Source organism: Amblyraja radiata, chromosome 32 (genome assembly GCF_010909765.2).
Source record: "Amblyraja radiata isolate CabotCenter1 chromosome 32, sAmbRad1.1.pri, whole genome shotgun sequence".
In the NCBI taxonomy this organism is placed as follows: Eukaryota; Metazoa; Chordata; class Chondrichthyes; order Rajiformes; family Rajidae; genus Amblyraja; species Amblyraja radiata.
In genome coordinates, this window is record NC_045987.1 from 27,882,292 (window position 1) to 27,897,276 (window position 14,985).

The 14,985-nt window shown below is 44.9% G+C and overlaps 1 protein-coding gene across 7 annotated transcripts in view; it reads left to right on the forward strand.

Moving 5' to 3' along the window:
* Positions 1-12,266, forward strand: part of cntrl (centriolin) — a 176,114-nt gene extending 163,848 nt beyond the window's left edge. For 6 of the 7 annotated variants that reach the window (XM_033048983.1, XM_033048981.1, XM_033048985.1 and 3 more), the window contains one exon: positions 11,842-12,266. In XM_033048983.1, the coding sequence (XP_032904874.1) occupies positions 11,842-11,855 (14 nt within the window). In that variant the 3' untranslated portion in view covers positions 11,856-12,266. The remainder of the gene's footprint in view (positions 1-11,841) is intronic. The other variant, XM_033048986.1, reaches the window with a different exon arrangement.
* The last annotated feature ends 2,719 nt before the right edge of the window (positions 12,267-14,985 follow it).

Here is a 14,985-nt window from a genome sequence, read left to right on the forward strand (position 1 = left end):
CTGGGGTAGAAGGTCCTGACTGTCTACCCTATCTGTGCCACTCATAATTTTACTCACTTTATCAGATCTCCTCAACCTCCGATGTTCTAGGGAAAACCTCTAATCCAGACAACATTCTTGTAGACCACTTTTGCACCCTTTCCAAAGCCTCCACATCCTTCTTGCACATAATGCACAGATAAAAGGACTGAAATATTCCCAAAATTAATCCCCAAAATAATGCAGCCTAACCAAATTCCTGATTCTTATTCTCAGTGTCCTGACAAATGAAGAAAAGCATGCCATATGCCTTCTTTACCACTCTATCTACTTGTGTTGCCACTTCCAGGAAGCTGTGGCCTGGAACCGAAGCCCCCTCTAGGTGTCTGGCCTGGAACTATACTTTCCCCTTACTTCACTTTGGGAGGTCAAATGTATCACATACAGGTGCACAACCTTTTATCCGAAAGCCTTGGGACCAGACACTTTTCGTAATCCGGTATTTTTCGGCTTTCGGAATGGATGATTTTTAGCGTAGATTTTAACGGCTGGCTCAGTGGTAGAGTGCTCGGCTCATATCCGCAAGGTCGCGAGTTTGCGCCTCGATCCCGGCAGTTACTCGATCGCGAGTTTGAGTCTTCAATGTAGTTTTTTCTTGCAGAATAGGAGAGAATAGGGAGGGTTAGCCTGGGATCATTCTCTGCGAGATGATCTTAGTGCGGGAGACAAGTGTAGGAGAGGTGTACTGACTGTGTGGGCAGAACTTTGGAAGTGATTGCCCACCATTCTCAAAAGCCGCTGTGTCTCCCTGTCCCTGGGATAGCAGGGGGCAATCAAACAGCACAATACCCCCCTCCCCCTCCAACTCCAGAGGAATCAGCTCCCCGATGGGCCGCTACGGCGACAAGTGGCAGTTCGCCCACAGCCCGAGCTGCGCCCCCTCATCCGCCACCCCAAGAACAAGACGTACCTTGCACACCATCAGCTTCTGCCCCTACGGGGAGCGTGTTCCTCTGGAGTTGGAGCGGGGCTGGGCTGGAGTTGCTGATCTGGGATCTCCGTGCTTGCAGTGGGCCTGGGGGTCGGTGTCCCAATGAGGGGGCGCAGCTCGGGCTGTGGGCGAACTGCCACTTGTCGCCATAGCGGCCCATCGGGGAGCGGCTTCTGGTGGTCCTGACGTCTCCGGCCAGTTTGCAGTTTTCCTCTGGAGTTGGAACGGGGCTGGGCTGCTGCTGGCTGTGGGTCTCTGGGATCTCCGTGCTTGCAGTGGGCCTGGGGGTCGGTGTCCCGTTGGTCCTGACGTCTCCGGTGACTGGCACTGACCTGCTGGCATCGCCGACGTGAAGACAGTGCAAAGCCCCCGCGCCGGTGCAATGGGCGGGGAGCTGGAGAGGGGAGGGAAGGGGTCACACACATGGCCGGGAAGCAGAGGGGTGTAGGTGGGGTGAAACTGAAGGGAGCGACAATCTGCTGCTGCCTGCCCGCTGAGTTAAAATGTTCCCACGCAAGACTCACGATACACTTTGTATCGTAAGTCTATCGTGGGAACTTTTTAACTCAGCGGGCAGGCAGCAACAGATTGTCAATTATTAACCCTCCCGCGCATTATACTCTCACCTTCTCTTTTATGAATGGGGATTTAGTTCCCCTTTCTTCGAGGACCGACCGGAGGTTCCGCTGTCACCTCTGCGGGCCGGCCTCAGTGAACGTCTTCAAGGACCTTTCTTCAAGGACCGAAAGAATGTCCGCTATTCGGAGCTTTTCGTTATTTGGAATTTCGGATAAAAGGTTGTGCACCTGTACTTGTTCGGATTCAACTCCATCTGCCATTTCTTTTCCCATTTCTGTAGCAAATCTATATCCTGCTATATACTTTGAGAGCCTTCCTCACTGTCTACAACTCCACTAATTTTGGTGTTGTCTGCACGCCTGCTAATCAACCCATGTACATTTTACCTCTATCTCGTTTATATACATCATAAACAACAGAGGCCTCAGCACCGATCCCAGGACTTGTATCAGGCCTTATCATGCTCAAGCTCAGAGGGCAGCTGTTTCTGCCAAAATGCTGGGAACTGAAGGCAAGTCCGCAGGTCATTGAACTTACCTTTGGCTTGCTAATGGAAGATCAGTGCCATTGCTCTAGAGTTTAAGCCGTTATCATGACTGTCCGTAAATTTTGCAAATTAAACATCTCCATGGCGTAGACAAATGTTTTTCTCATCAATATAACCATTGGAAACTTGGCAACCATGAACCAGAGGTGACTGGAAACCAGGGTCACTAGAACCACAAGTACACTAAACTCCAGGGTGCTGTGAGCAAGAGTGACAAACTGCAAACCAGATAGTTCAGTTTACTTTATTGTCATGTGTACTGAGGTACAGTGAAAAGCTTTTGTAAAGATACTTAAAATTTGTGCAAGATACATTTCAGTCCTGTTATTCTGCTAATTTTGAATATAACTTCATCTACAACATTAACCTGCAGCACAGTGGCTACCTTACAGCTGCAGAGACCCATGTTTGATCCTGACCACGGGTGCTGTCTATATATAGTTTGTATGTTCTCCCTGTGACCCTGTGGATAAATGTGAGGTTATCCACTTTGGTGGCAAAAACAGGAAGGCAGATTATTATCTGAATGGTGTCAAGTTAGGAAAAGAGGATGTACAACGAAATCTGGATGTCCTGGTTCATCAGTCACTGAAAGTAAGCATGCAGGTACAGCAGGCAGTGAAGAAAGCGAATGGCATGTTGGCCTGCATAATAAGAGCAGTAGAGGAGCAAAGAGGTTTTCTGCGGTTGTACAGGGCCTTCGAGAGACCACACCTGGAGTATTGTGTGCAGTTTTGGTCTCCAAATCAGGGGAAGGACGTTCTTGCTATTAAGGGAGTGCAGCGTAGATTCACGAGGTTAATTCCCGGGATGGCGGGACTGTCATATGTTGAACGAGTGGAGCGACTGGGCTTGTATGCACTGCAATTTAGAAGGATGATAGGAGATCGTATTGAAACATATAAGATTATTAAGGATTGGGCAGGTAACATGTTCCCGATGTTGGGGGAGTCCGGAACCAGGGGCCACAGTTTAAGAATACGGGGTAGGCCATTTAGAATGGAGATGAGGAAAAACGTTTTCACCCAGAGAGTTGTGAATCTGTGGAATTCTCTGCCTCAGAAGGCAATGAAGGCCAATTCTCTGGATGCTTTCAAGAGAGAGTTAGATAGAGCTCTTAAAGATAGCGGAGACAAGTGATATGGGGTGAAGGCAGGAACGGGGCACTGATTGTGGATGATCAGCCATGATCACAATGAATGGGCCGAATGGCCTACTCCCCCACCTATTGTCTATTGACCTGCATGGGTCTTTTGGTGTCCAAATTTTTGAACTTTTCAATATTCAAATGATATTGAAAATAATGTTTACTTTAAAAGCAGGAAGCAGTCTTCTTGTAGAGTGGTTTAAAGGCTCATTGGTACATAGGTTGTATTTTTAAGGAAAATATCAGGGCAATATTGGCAGGCAGAAGCCTCGGTAAATATTTGGAGCTTCTCAGTTTACTGGTAGCAGGCTCATTAACCTTGAACAAAGTCCATCATAAGGAACATAACCAATACAGAGCTTAAAGAACATTAAAATCAACACAATTTCAGTTATTTAATCTTAACAAAATTAACGAGTCACAAAGGGGTTGCATTCCTGGAAAACCATCTTTGTTACGATTTTATGCAAGGCAAAACACTTGTTCCCATAGAATCCCGTCTGATAAGGCAGATGTTTTATGCCAATGTTAAGTGCAGACTTTCCTGTGGGATGCTCTTTTTCGGTATTTTATCAGTAATGGCCAAGTGATGAGGTCAAGGAAAAGCCTCACGCTGAATAAATCCCCAATAAATGATGTTAATAATTATTTCGAGTCACTTTGTGGTGTTGAGCAATAAGATTTGGATAAGACATCACATCGTTGACTGGGTTAGCAGCCATAGCAGTGTCCCTTGGACACACCTCTGGAAAACCCGAGGTTGTAGGGAGACCCGATAGAAGTGTATAAAATTATGAGAGGCATAAGACCAAAACATAGAAGCACAGCTAGGCCGTTCGGCCCACAGCGTCTGTTCCACCATTTGATCATAGCTGATCTATTTTTCCCCTCTCTTGCCTCTTCCCATAACTATTGACTTCCTTACTAATCAAGAACCCATCAACCTCTGCTTTTAAAATACCCAATGACTTGGCCTCCATAGCTGTCTGGCAATGAATTCCACGGATTCACCACTCTCTCGGTAAAGAAATTCACCCTTATCTCCTGTTTAAAGGTATATCCTTTTATTCTGAGGTTATGGCCTCAGGTCCTAGATTCTCCCACTACTAGAAAATCCTCTCCACATCCGCTCTATCCAGGCCTTTCATTATTTGGTAAGTTTCAATGAAATCTCCCCCTATTATTTTAAACTCCTGCAAGTACAGGCCCAGAGCTATCAATCGCAGTTCATACATCACTGGGATTATACTCGTGTACGTCCTCTGCTCCCTCCCCAACACCAGCATATCCTTCCTCAGAAAACTGCTCAGCCATTTCCAAATGTTGCCCCACCTCCAGTACCATATAAAGCCTCAGCAGTGGGTCAGAAATCAGTCAGTGGACAGTCAGAACCTTTTTCCCCATGATGGAATAATCAAAAACTAGAGGACGTAGCATTAAGGTGAGAGGGGCTAAATTTAAATTTTGCGTGGGTCAACTTTTTTCCCACAATGATGAATACCTGTAATGTCCTTAAGGTATTGGAGCAGATTTAGGCCATTCAGCCCGTCACGTCATTTGGAAAGTCTTCTATAACTTTATTCTACCAAAGTGCTTAACTTTGCTGTGCTGTATTCCATTTGCAACTTCTTTGCCCACTCTCCCAATCTGTCCAGTCCTTCTGTAGACTCCCTGCTTCCTCAGCACATCCTGCCCATCCACCTATCCTTCATATCATCTGCAAACTTGGTCGCAAACCCAATCAATTCCATCATCCAGATCATTAATATTTAACGCGAAAAGTAGTGGACCCAACACGATCCCTGCTGAACATCACTAGTCACCGGCAGTCAACCAGAAAAGGCCCCTGTTAAACCCCTGTCTCACGGTGCGAGTCCACCCACGAGTGATCCCAAGTTTAAAACAAATCAAACTCGTGGTAATCACGTAGAATTAACGTAGCGGAAACGTCGGAACTCGTAACGCTAACGGCAGGTACTCGTGATCGGGAAACTTGTTAACTCGTGAAAATCTTTCAACATGATGAAAGATTTCCACGAGTCAAATTTACTCTTGAAGTAAAAATGTTTAACTTTTAAACTCGTTGTAAGAACGTAGTAGCCCGTGAGTTTACCGTAGTGGCTCGTGAGTTTACCGTGGGCACTCTTTAACTCAGCGGGACAGGCAGCATCTCTGGAGAGAAGGAATGGGTGACGGGATGACGTTTCCAAAATTCTGCTTTCCCGTCTGAAACAGTGGAGTTCCATTTGTGATTATTCCAGTCCTCTGGAACCATTCCTGACTCTAGTGATTCTTGAAAGATCACTACTAATGCCTCTACAATCTCTACAGCTTGATGTTTCAGAATCCTAGGATGTAACCCATCAGGTTAAGCTGGCTTATCCACCTTCAGATCTTTCAGTTTCCCAAGCACCACCTCCTCAGAAATAGCGACAGCATACACTTCTGCACCCTGACTCTCTTGAATTTCTGGGATATTGCTGGTGTCTGCCACTGTGAAGACTGACACAAAAAATGTATTCAGTTCATCGGCCATGTCTTTTTTCCCCATTATCAATTCTTCAGCGTCATTTTCCAGTGGCCCAAAATTTTCTCTTGTCTCTCTTTTATTCCTTATATATCTGAAAAAAACTTTTGGTACGCTTTTCTATATTATTGGCTAGCTTACCTTCATATTTCATCTTTTCTCCACTATTGCTTTTTTAGTTGCCTTCTGTTGTGTTTTTAAAAGGTTCCCAATCCTCTGGCTTCCTGCTAATCTTTGCCATGGTATATGCCTTCTCTATTTAGCTTTTATGCTGTCCTTTGTCAGCCACGATGGCCTCATTCTCCCCTTAGTATGTTTCCTCCTCCTTCAGATGAAAAGATTTTTCGTCTTCCAATTTACTCGCAGACTCCTGCCATTGCTGCTCTACCGCCATTACTGCATGGATCCCCTTTCAATCAACTTTCGCCAGCTCCTCCCACATGCCTCTGTGATTATCTTTATTCAACAAAAATACCAATACACCCAATTTCAGCTTCTCTCTCTCAAACTGCACAATGAATTCCATCATGTTATGGTCATTACCTCCGAGGGGTTACTTCACTTTGAGCTCCCTAATCAAATCTATTTCAAAGCACAACATCAAATCTAGAATTACCTTTTCCCTGTGTAGGAAGGAACTGCAGATGCTGGTTTAAACCGAAGATAGACACAAAATGCTGGAGTAACTCAGCAGGACAGGCAGCATCTCTGGAGAGAAAGAATAAGTGCCGTTTCGGGTCGAGGCCTTCTTCAGACCTTCCCCTAGTGGGCTTAACCACGAGCTGCTCCATTTTATTTATTTTATTTATTTATTTATTTATTTATTTATTCGGAACAAGTAAAGACATTAAAGACATTAATAGTAACAAAATCGAAATTATCAAACAATTGGACATTACAATCAATATTTACAAAGCAATGAAAAGAACAAAAGCAAAGTTCCAATGTGTCTGTACAAGCTCGAAAAGGAGTAAAGCCATTTTACTCATTCCTCCTCTTGGGATCCAGTACCAACCTGATTTCCCAAGTCTACTTGCATATTGAAAGGTCCTATGACCATTGTAACATTGTCTTTCTTACATGCCGATTGTGTAATCCTAATGTCATTTGTGCCTTACACCCTGACTACGATGCAGAGGCCAGTAGGTATCTCCCATCAGGTTATTTTTACCTTTGCAGTCTCTTAACTCTACCCTCAGGAATCTATATAATCTGATCCTAGGTCACTTCTTGTTAAGGATTGGATTTCATTCCATAGCAACAGTCACCCCCCCCCCCCCCCCCCCCCCCGACCACCTGCCCGTCACTACCAGAGGATGTGTATCTGTAACTGATCAGCTCCAAGCTCTGTTCCTGTCAACCATAACTCTGTGATGCGCACAACGTTCTACCTGACAATTTCTAATGGTGCTATAAGCTCATCCACCTTATTTCATAATACTACGTGCATTTAGTTAGATATAACACCTTCAGTTCTGTATTCACACTCCATTTCTCAAAATGGTCCCCATGTTGCCTCGCATTAGACTCTTATCCCTTTCCAAACTTTCTGTCCTATTTCTTATTCTGGAGACTTTGGTAACTTCTCCGACCTTCATGCTTAATTTTATCCACACTTTCTAATCTGTTGAACCCACCCTATGCCAGTTGTTCATGGCCCAGGTAGCAATCCAGAGATTATTAACTTTTTGGTTCTGCTTTTTAATTTAGTTCCTAGTTGCTCAAATTCCCTCAGCAGAACCTCTTTCCTTGTTTTACCTATGTTGTTGCTACCATAATGGACCACGGCAACTGGATCTTCCCCCTCTAAATTCCACTCTAAATTCCTCTGCAGGTCAAAGGAGATGTCCCAAACCCAGGCAGCAGGCAGATAATTCAGGACTCTTGATCATTGCAACAGGGAATTGTGTCTATTCCCCTAAATATACTTTCCCCAATTGCAACTAGGTGTCTCTTTTGCCCCTCCTCTTAAATGATCCACTGAGCCATAGTTAGGTTGCTCATCTTCCCTTCCACTCCAATCTCATCCACACAGGCAGCAAGACTCAGACCTGATAAGGGCCTGTCCCACTCTGTGATTTTTTTCGCCGACTGCCGGCGTCATTGACTGACGTACCAGGTCGCCGAAAAAGCGTTAAGTTGTACGACAAGCTACGACACAAGCTGCGACAATTTACATCATCCGGTATCACAAATATTTGGGACCTGGGACAACCACAACAGCGACAACCTACAACAATCTATGACAGAACCAGGGGCCACAGTTTAAGAATAAGGGGTAAGGCATTTAGAATGGAGATGAGGAAAAACATTTTCTCACCAGAGTTGTGAGTCTGTGGAATTCTCGGCCGGTTCTCTGGATACTTTCAAGAGAGAGTTAGATCCGTATCTTGACACAGGCATTGTCGCCGGTTGACGTATGATGACGCAGGTTGTCGCAAAAGGAATTCGCTGAGGTCATGATCTTGTGACATCGTACGTCACCTTGCGTCATCCTGGCGACAACCTCAGACAGCACGTACGACAGGAGACGACAGGCAACGTCAAGCCCACTGTCGCCGTAAGGTTTTGAACATTTCAAAATACAGCGACGACAAGGAAAAAGTGAGGACACTTGCGGAGACGGCTCACGACAACACAGGCGTCAGCCCGCTTCACACCCCAACCATGAGGTGACAGCCTATTTTTCAGCTGTCGCCGAAGAAAGTCACCAAGTGGGACGGGCTTTAGATAAGCTCAAGCGGAGGCTCAGCCAACACTTAGTTTAGGTTAGTTTATTTTTGTCACGTATACCGAGGTACAGTGAAAAGCTTTTGTGTTTGGTATGTTATTCAGTCGAAAAGACTATACATGAAGATGATCAAGACATCCCCAAATATAGATGGATTCAATGGATGGGAGGTTGGTTTGTGTGATGGTCTGGGCTACGTGCAAAACTTACTGCAATTTATTGTGGTCTTGGCTGGAGCTGTTCCTAAACCATGCTGTGATGCATCCCGATAAAATGCTTTCTCAGCACAACTGTCGATGTTGGTGAGGGTTGTTGTCCATTCCTAACACTCACTGTGTTTAAAAAAAATGTGCCTCACATATTTCTTTAAACTTTGCCCTTCTCATGTTAAAGCTATGTCCTCTAGTATTTGATTTCTCCTTTCTGCAACAAAGATTTTGACATGTAGATACGTACGCTATCTGTGTGTCTCATAATTCTATACATTTCTATCAGGTCTCCCCACAACCTCTAGTGTACCAGGGAAAACAATCCAAGTCTGTTCAACATCTCCTTGTACCTAATGCCTCTCTGCACCCTCTCCAAGCCTCCACATCCTTCCTGTAATGTGGGTGACCAGAACTGCACACAGCCCTCCAAATAAAGTTCCATTGAAGGACCATCAATAGTAATAGACACAATTTTCCAGTCTGTTTATTTTAGAGTCATGGAGCCATGCTGCACGGAAATAGGCCCTTTGCTCCTAATTGCCCATGCTGACCAAGCTGCCCCACCCACACTAGTCCCGCCTGCCTGCGTTTGACCCACATCACTCTAAACATTTCATAGTCATAGAGTGATACAGTGTAGAAACAGGCCCAATTTGCCCACACTGACCAACATGTCCCAGCTACACTAGTCCTACCTGCCTGTGTTTGGTCCATATCCCTTCAAACTTGTCCTATCCATGTACCTGTCCAAATGTTTTTTCATAAACATTGGGATAGTCCCAGCCTCAAATACCTCCTCTGGCAGCTTGTTCCATACACCCATTACCCTTTGTGTGAAAATGTTACCCCTGAGATTCCTATAAAATCTTTTCCCCTTCACCTTGAACCTATCTCCTCTGGTCCTCGATTTCCTGCCAATTGCAAACAGTATAGAGCAAGTGCTATTCACATCTCAAATGTTGGGACGTGAATTTCACAAGGGTTAATTTATGATCCTTAAACAATCGTCATGCAGGGTTCACTTGGAACAATGTATGAAGTAGATTTGGAACAGTGGAAAAATACAATACATGAGCCAGGCTTAATATGTCAACATGCAGAATTCTACGTCTGTTACCTAGAATTGGTCACAGCTCAATGACTGACAACTTACAGAATTTCATGTAGATGCAGGACATGTTTAAACTTTACACTTTAGAGATACAGTGCAGAAACAGGCCCTTCAGCCCACCGAATCCTTTGTCCAAAGCAAGCGTTGTCTGCGGAGGGCGCTCAGCATCGCCAAGGACTGCTCTCACCCCAACCATGGACTGTTTACCCTCCTACCATCCGGGAGGCGCTACAGGTCTCTCCGTTGCCGAACCAGCAGGTCCAGGAACAGCTTCTTCCTGGCGGCTGTCACTCTACTCAACAACGTACCTCGGTGATTGCCAATCACCCCCCCCCCCGGACACTTATTATTATTTATTCAAATCATTTGCAATGTCGCTCTTCCAGGGAGATGCTAACTGCATTTCGTTGTATCTGTATTGTACACTGACAATGACAATTAAAATTGAATCTGAATCTGAATCTGAATCCACGCCGACCAGTACGATCACCATGTACACTAACCTATACACATTCGGGGCTATTTCACAACTTGGCAAAGCCAATTAACCTACATACCTGTACGTTTTTGGAGTGCGGGAGGAAACCAGAGCATCCGGAGAAAACCCACACGGACACAGGGAGAACGTACAGACTGCACCCGTAGTCAGGAGCAAACTTGGGTCTCTGGTGCTGTGACTTCTACCATTGCCATCCCATGTTCTGAAAACAATTCCAGTAATGATCATGCAATTAAAAACACATCATTAATAATTGTTCTGAAGGAGAACAATAGTAAATTCTAGCACTAAATAGCACTGATAAATAGCACCTTCACTCATTTTTACAAAGTATTCTACTTTTCATAGAAATTTTGACCATACGTTTTAGAGAAATTTGATTAATAGAATATAGAATAATACAATAGAATAATAGAAATGGCTTTCAATGACTGTGCCAAACTTGATAAACTATTCTCTACTGCATGTGACCAATCACCATTCCTGCATAATTTATGTGCCTATCCAGAACCCTCATAAATACCACTATCATATCTGCCTCCACCACAGCTCCTGACAATATATTCCACCCACCACTCTCTGTGTTCAAATAAATTTCCCTCAAACACCTCCTCTAAACTGTGCCCCTCTCATCTAAAGGCTAACCCCTCTAGTCTTTGAGATTTTTACCCTGGGGAAAAAGGTTCTGATTGTCTACCTTGATCATCTTATGTACTCTATCAGGGTTCCCCTCATGCTCCAGAGAAAACAATCCAAGTTTGCAACATCTTATAGCTAATACCCTGAAATCCAGGCAACATTATGGTAAACTGCTTCTGCCACCCCCGCCAAACCATGTTATGGGGAGACCAGAACAGCATACAATTCACATTTTTCATTTAGTGTATTTTATGAATGTGATTGTAGTGTAATCTCCCTGAATATACCCACGAAACATGAAATTGAAATCAAATTATTTTATAATGTCTCCTGACCTCAGATTGATAAGAACATTTTAATTACAGAACTTGATGACGACAAATGTAAAATAAAACATTGTGTGGAATTGAAGGAAACACAACTTACACTGGCCATGTTGCTTCATTCACAATGCACTCTTGCAGTGCGCCACAGTTAGCTCCTGACCTGGTTCTTGCATCATGTCTTGAATATATCCAGACCACCCCTAATCCTTCTGGGGGGCAACACACGGATAAGGTTGAATGAGCTGGTGTCCAGCCTGTCATTTTCATTGTACACTTGTGAAATTAGTATTTGAATGTGGCATTAAACGATTCGATGATTCAGACACCAGTGAAAGATTTCACATCAGTTGGCACATGCTTTCATGGAATCCATTACTCGCTCGACAAAGACAATCTTAAAAAATAAATGCAGTAACTTTCCTTTTGGTGGATGTTGCTGTATGTTACATGGATGCTGTGTTTATATCTTTAAATCACTGTACTTCAGAAGTAGCTCATTCAGTGCTATATGTGGTAATTTATATTATGAATGAGAATTTCCTTTTCTCTTTTACAGATGATAGTTGGTAACTTTACAGTGATCGTTGTTTCATGATAAAGAATCTTCAATGGTTGGAGGTGTCACTAACCACAAGTACTTCCAAGAAAACTGATCTACCTCAGTTACTTCACTCTCCTGTGGATCGCCTTATACAGGTTGTTGTCCTGTACACACTGTTGCCTTTTTACAATGGTTGCTATGAAAGTATTCAGCAAGCAGTCCAATGCAGGTATTCGGGGATACTGTTATCTATCTTAGTTGCTGTTGTAAGATCTGGATATTTAAATTTAACAATATTTTTATACAGTTATTGTACACAGTTCTGTGCTGTGATTGCACCGTAAGTTCGTATTTTGTATTTATATAAATCTTGTGCATTTATCTGTACATTTTACATTTTATCTTTTTGCAATAATAAAGATTCATTGAAATACTGGCAATCTTCTTCCTTACTTCAATAAAAGCTGCCTAATCTTCTGCAGCTGTCATTCATAGACAATTTAGGTTCAGGGGTCCAGTTATTAAAAAGGTGGTTAATATGGTTAAAAACAAAAGTGGTTACTGAGTTAATGCTGAGAGAAATATGGAAGGCACTATCCCTGCGACACACCGTAGTCACAGGCTTCCAGTCCAAAAAACAACCTTTCACCACCACCTTCTGCTTCCTTTCATGAAGCCAATTCTGTATCCAGTTAGCTCTCTCCGGATCCCATGTGATCTAACCTTCCAGCACAGCCTATCATGCGGAACCTTAACAAGGGCCTCGCATGAGTCCATTTAGACAACATCTACAGCCTTGCCTTCCTCAACCTTCTTGTTTATACATAGAACAGTGCAGCACAGGAACAGGCCCTTTGGCCTACAATGTGCTGAACATGGCACAAATAAGTTAAACTGTTCTCATCTGCCTGTACTTGATCTGATTCCCTCTATTCTTTGCACTTCCGTGTGCTTGCTGGAACAGCACGCAATACACCAAATGCAATGTAATCAAAGTCTTATAGAGTTGCTTCATGACTTCCTGACCCTTATACTGGATATAACAATGAATACAAGTATACCATACACCTTCTTTATTACCCTATCTACTTGTGCTGCCACCTTCCGCGAGCTATGACTCCAAGATCCCGCTGCACATCAATGCTGATAAGGGTCTTGCTATTAACTGTCCACCAACCCTTGACATTCAACGTCCTAAAGTGCAACACCTCACACATGTTTGGTGCTCACAGGCAAACGGTTTGTTTGTATGTATAATTGATTGGAATAAATTGAATCATGATGGAAGTGACAGCCAAGGGTTTGTGTCAAAAGGAACTGCACTTGCTGGTTTATACCGAAGATAGACACAGACTGTGGCACGGTGGCGCAGCGGTAGAGTTACTGCCTTACAGCGCTTGCAGCGCCAGAGACCCGGGTTCGATCTCGACTACGGGTGCTATCTGTGTGGAGTTTGTACGTTCTCCCCGTGACCTGCGTGGGTTTTCTCCGAGATCTTCGGTTTCCTCCCACACTCCAAAGGTATACAAGTATGTAGGTAAATTGGCTTGGTAAATGTAAAAAATGTCCCTCGTGTGTGTAGGATAGTGTTAATGTGCGGGGATGGCTGGTCGGCATAATTCGGTGGGCCGAAGGGCCTGTTTCCACACTGTATCTCTAAACTAAACTAACTGCTGGAGTAATTCAGAGGGTCAGGCAGTATCTGGAGGAAAAAGTTTGGTGATGTTTCGGGTCGGAACGGTTCTTCAGACTGAAAGTAGTAGGGAGGGAACTGGAGGCAGGTAAAGGCCAGAACAGATGACCAATAAAAGCCGGCAACAGATGACCAATGAGGGTTGGAGCTTAGAATGCCCCATACACCCCAACTGTATGATGTGGATTTCTCTCAAGTCGCTTGGGCAGCTTACAACCCAGTGGTATGAACTTCGATTTCTCTCATTTCAAGTAACCCTTGCTCTCCCTCTCTCTCCATAACTTCCCCACCCTGGACTTCCTGCTAGTTCCATTGTTCGCATCCTTGTATCCTTTCATTATCACCTCTTCCCAAGCCAACAATGGGCCATTGTGGGCTCCAACCATCTTTGGTCATCTACTGCCGGCCCTGATTTATTCTGGCCTTTTCCTACTTCCAATTCCGTTCCCTCTCCTTTCTGTCTGAAGGAGGGTCCCGATCCGAAACCCCGTGATAACTCTTTCCCGCCAAACCCAGTCACCTGACTCCGTCCCCGACTGCCGAGGGTTCGCACAGTAAGTGGCCTAACCACCGGGTGGCGCCACATCACCCTGTATCTCCGGAGACGCTGCCTGACCCGCTGAATTACTCCAGCATTTTGTGTCCATATTCACAACCAAGAGTTTGTTTGCCATGGCTATTTCCAGCGGGGTAATTGACTGTCCCATGTGCACAGGGAGAACACGGAGAAGTGACAGTGGGAAGATGAGCCTTGCCCGTAGACAAGGTTTAGCATTAGGAAGGTCAGGCCGGCAGAGGAACAGTTTACAGAAAATGTAGGGTTTTGTATGACAGTAGGAGCTACAATAATTGCAAGATTAAATGCACAATATTGTTCAGCAAATTATTGAAGTTTCTGTCAAATTGAGATTGTGTGCAGGAGCAGAGTAACTGGCCCGTAAACCTATTCTGTCTTTCTGTATGATCAATCGCGTCCTCAAAGCCACTTTATTTCCCAAACCCCGTGAGGATACCTGCGAGCCACCAGCAGACCGGCCTCGCCCGCTGCGGACCGGGAAGCTGCCCTCAGGGACCTGGCACAGCAGGAGTCAGCGAGGGCGGTCGAGAGGAGAGAGGACAGTCACCTCTTCACGGCAGAAGATCACCCTCGCCGTGCTCGGCCATGCCCTGACAGCAGGCCCGGCTCACCCGCCCACAGAGGAGGGAGTGGGACGGAGGGGCGGTAAACAGACGGGCAGAGGGAGGCAGTGCCGGTTCTCGACGGTGGAATGGGCCGCTGGAGGCCCTGCAGCAGCCTGGGACTTCGTTGGCCGCGAGTCTAGTGACTAATGGGGTACCGCAAGGCTCGGTGCTGGGACCGCAGCTATTTACAATATACATCAATGATTTAGATAAAGGGATTCAAAGCAACATTAGCAAATTTGCAGATGACACAAAGCTGGGTGGCAGTGTGAACTGTGAGGAGG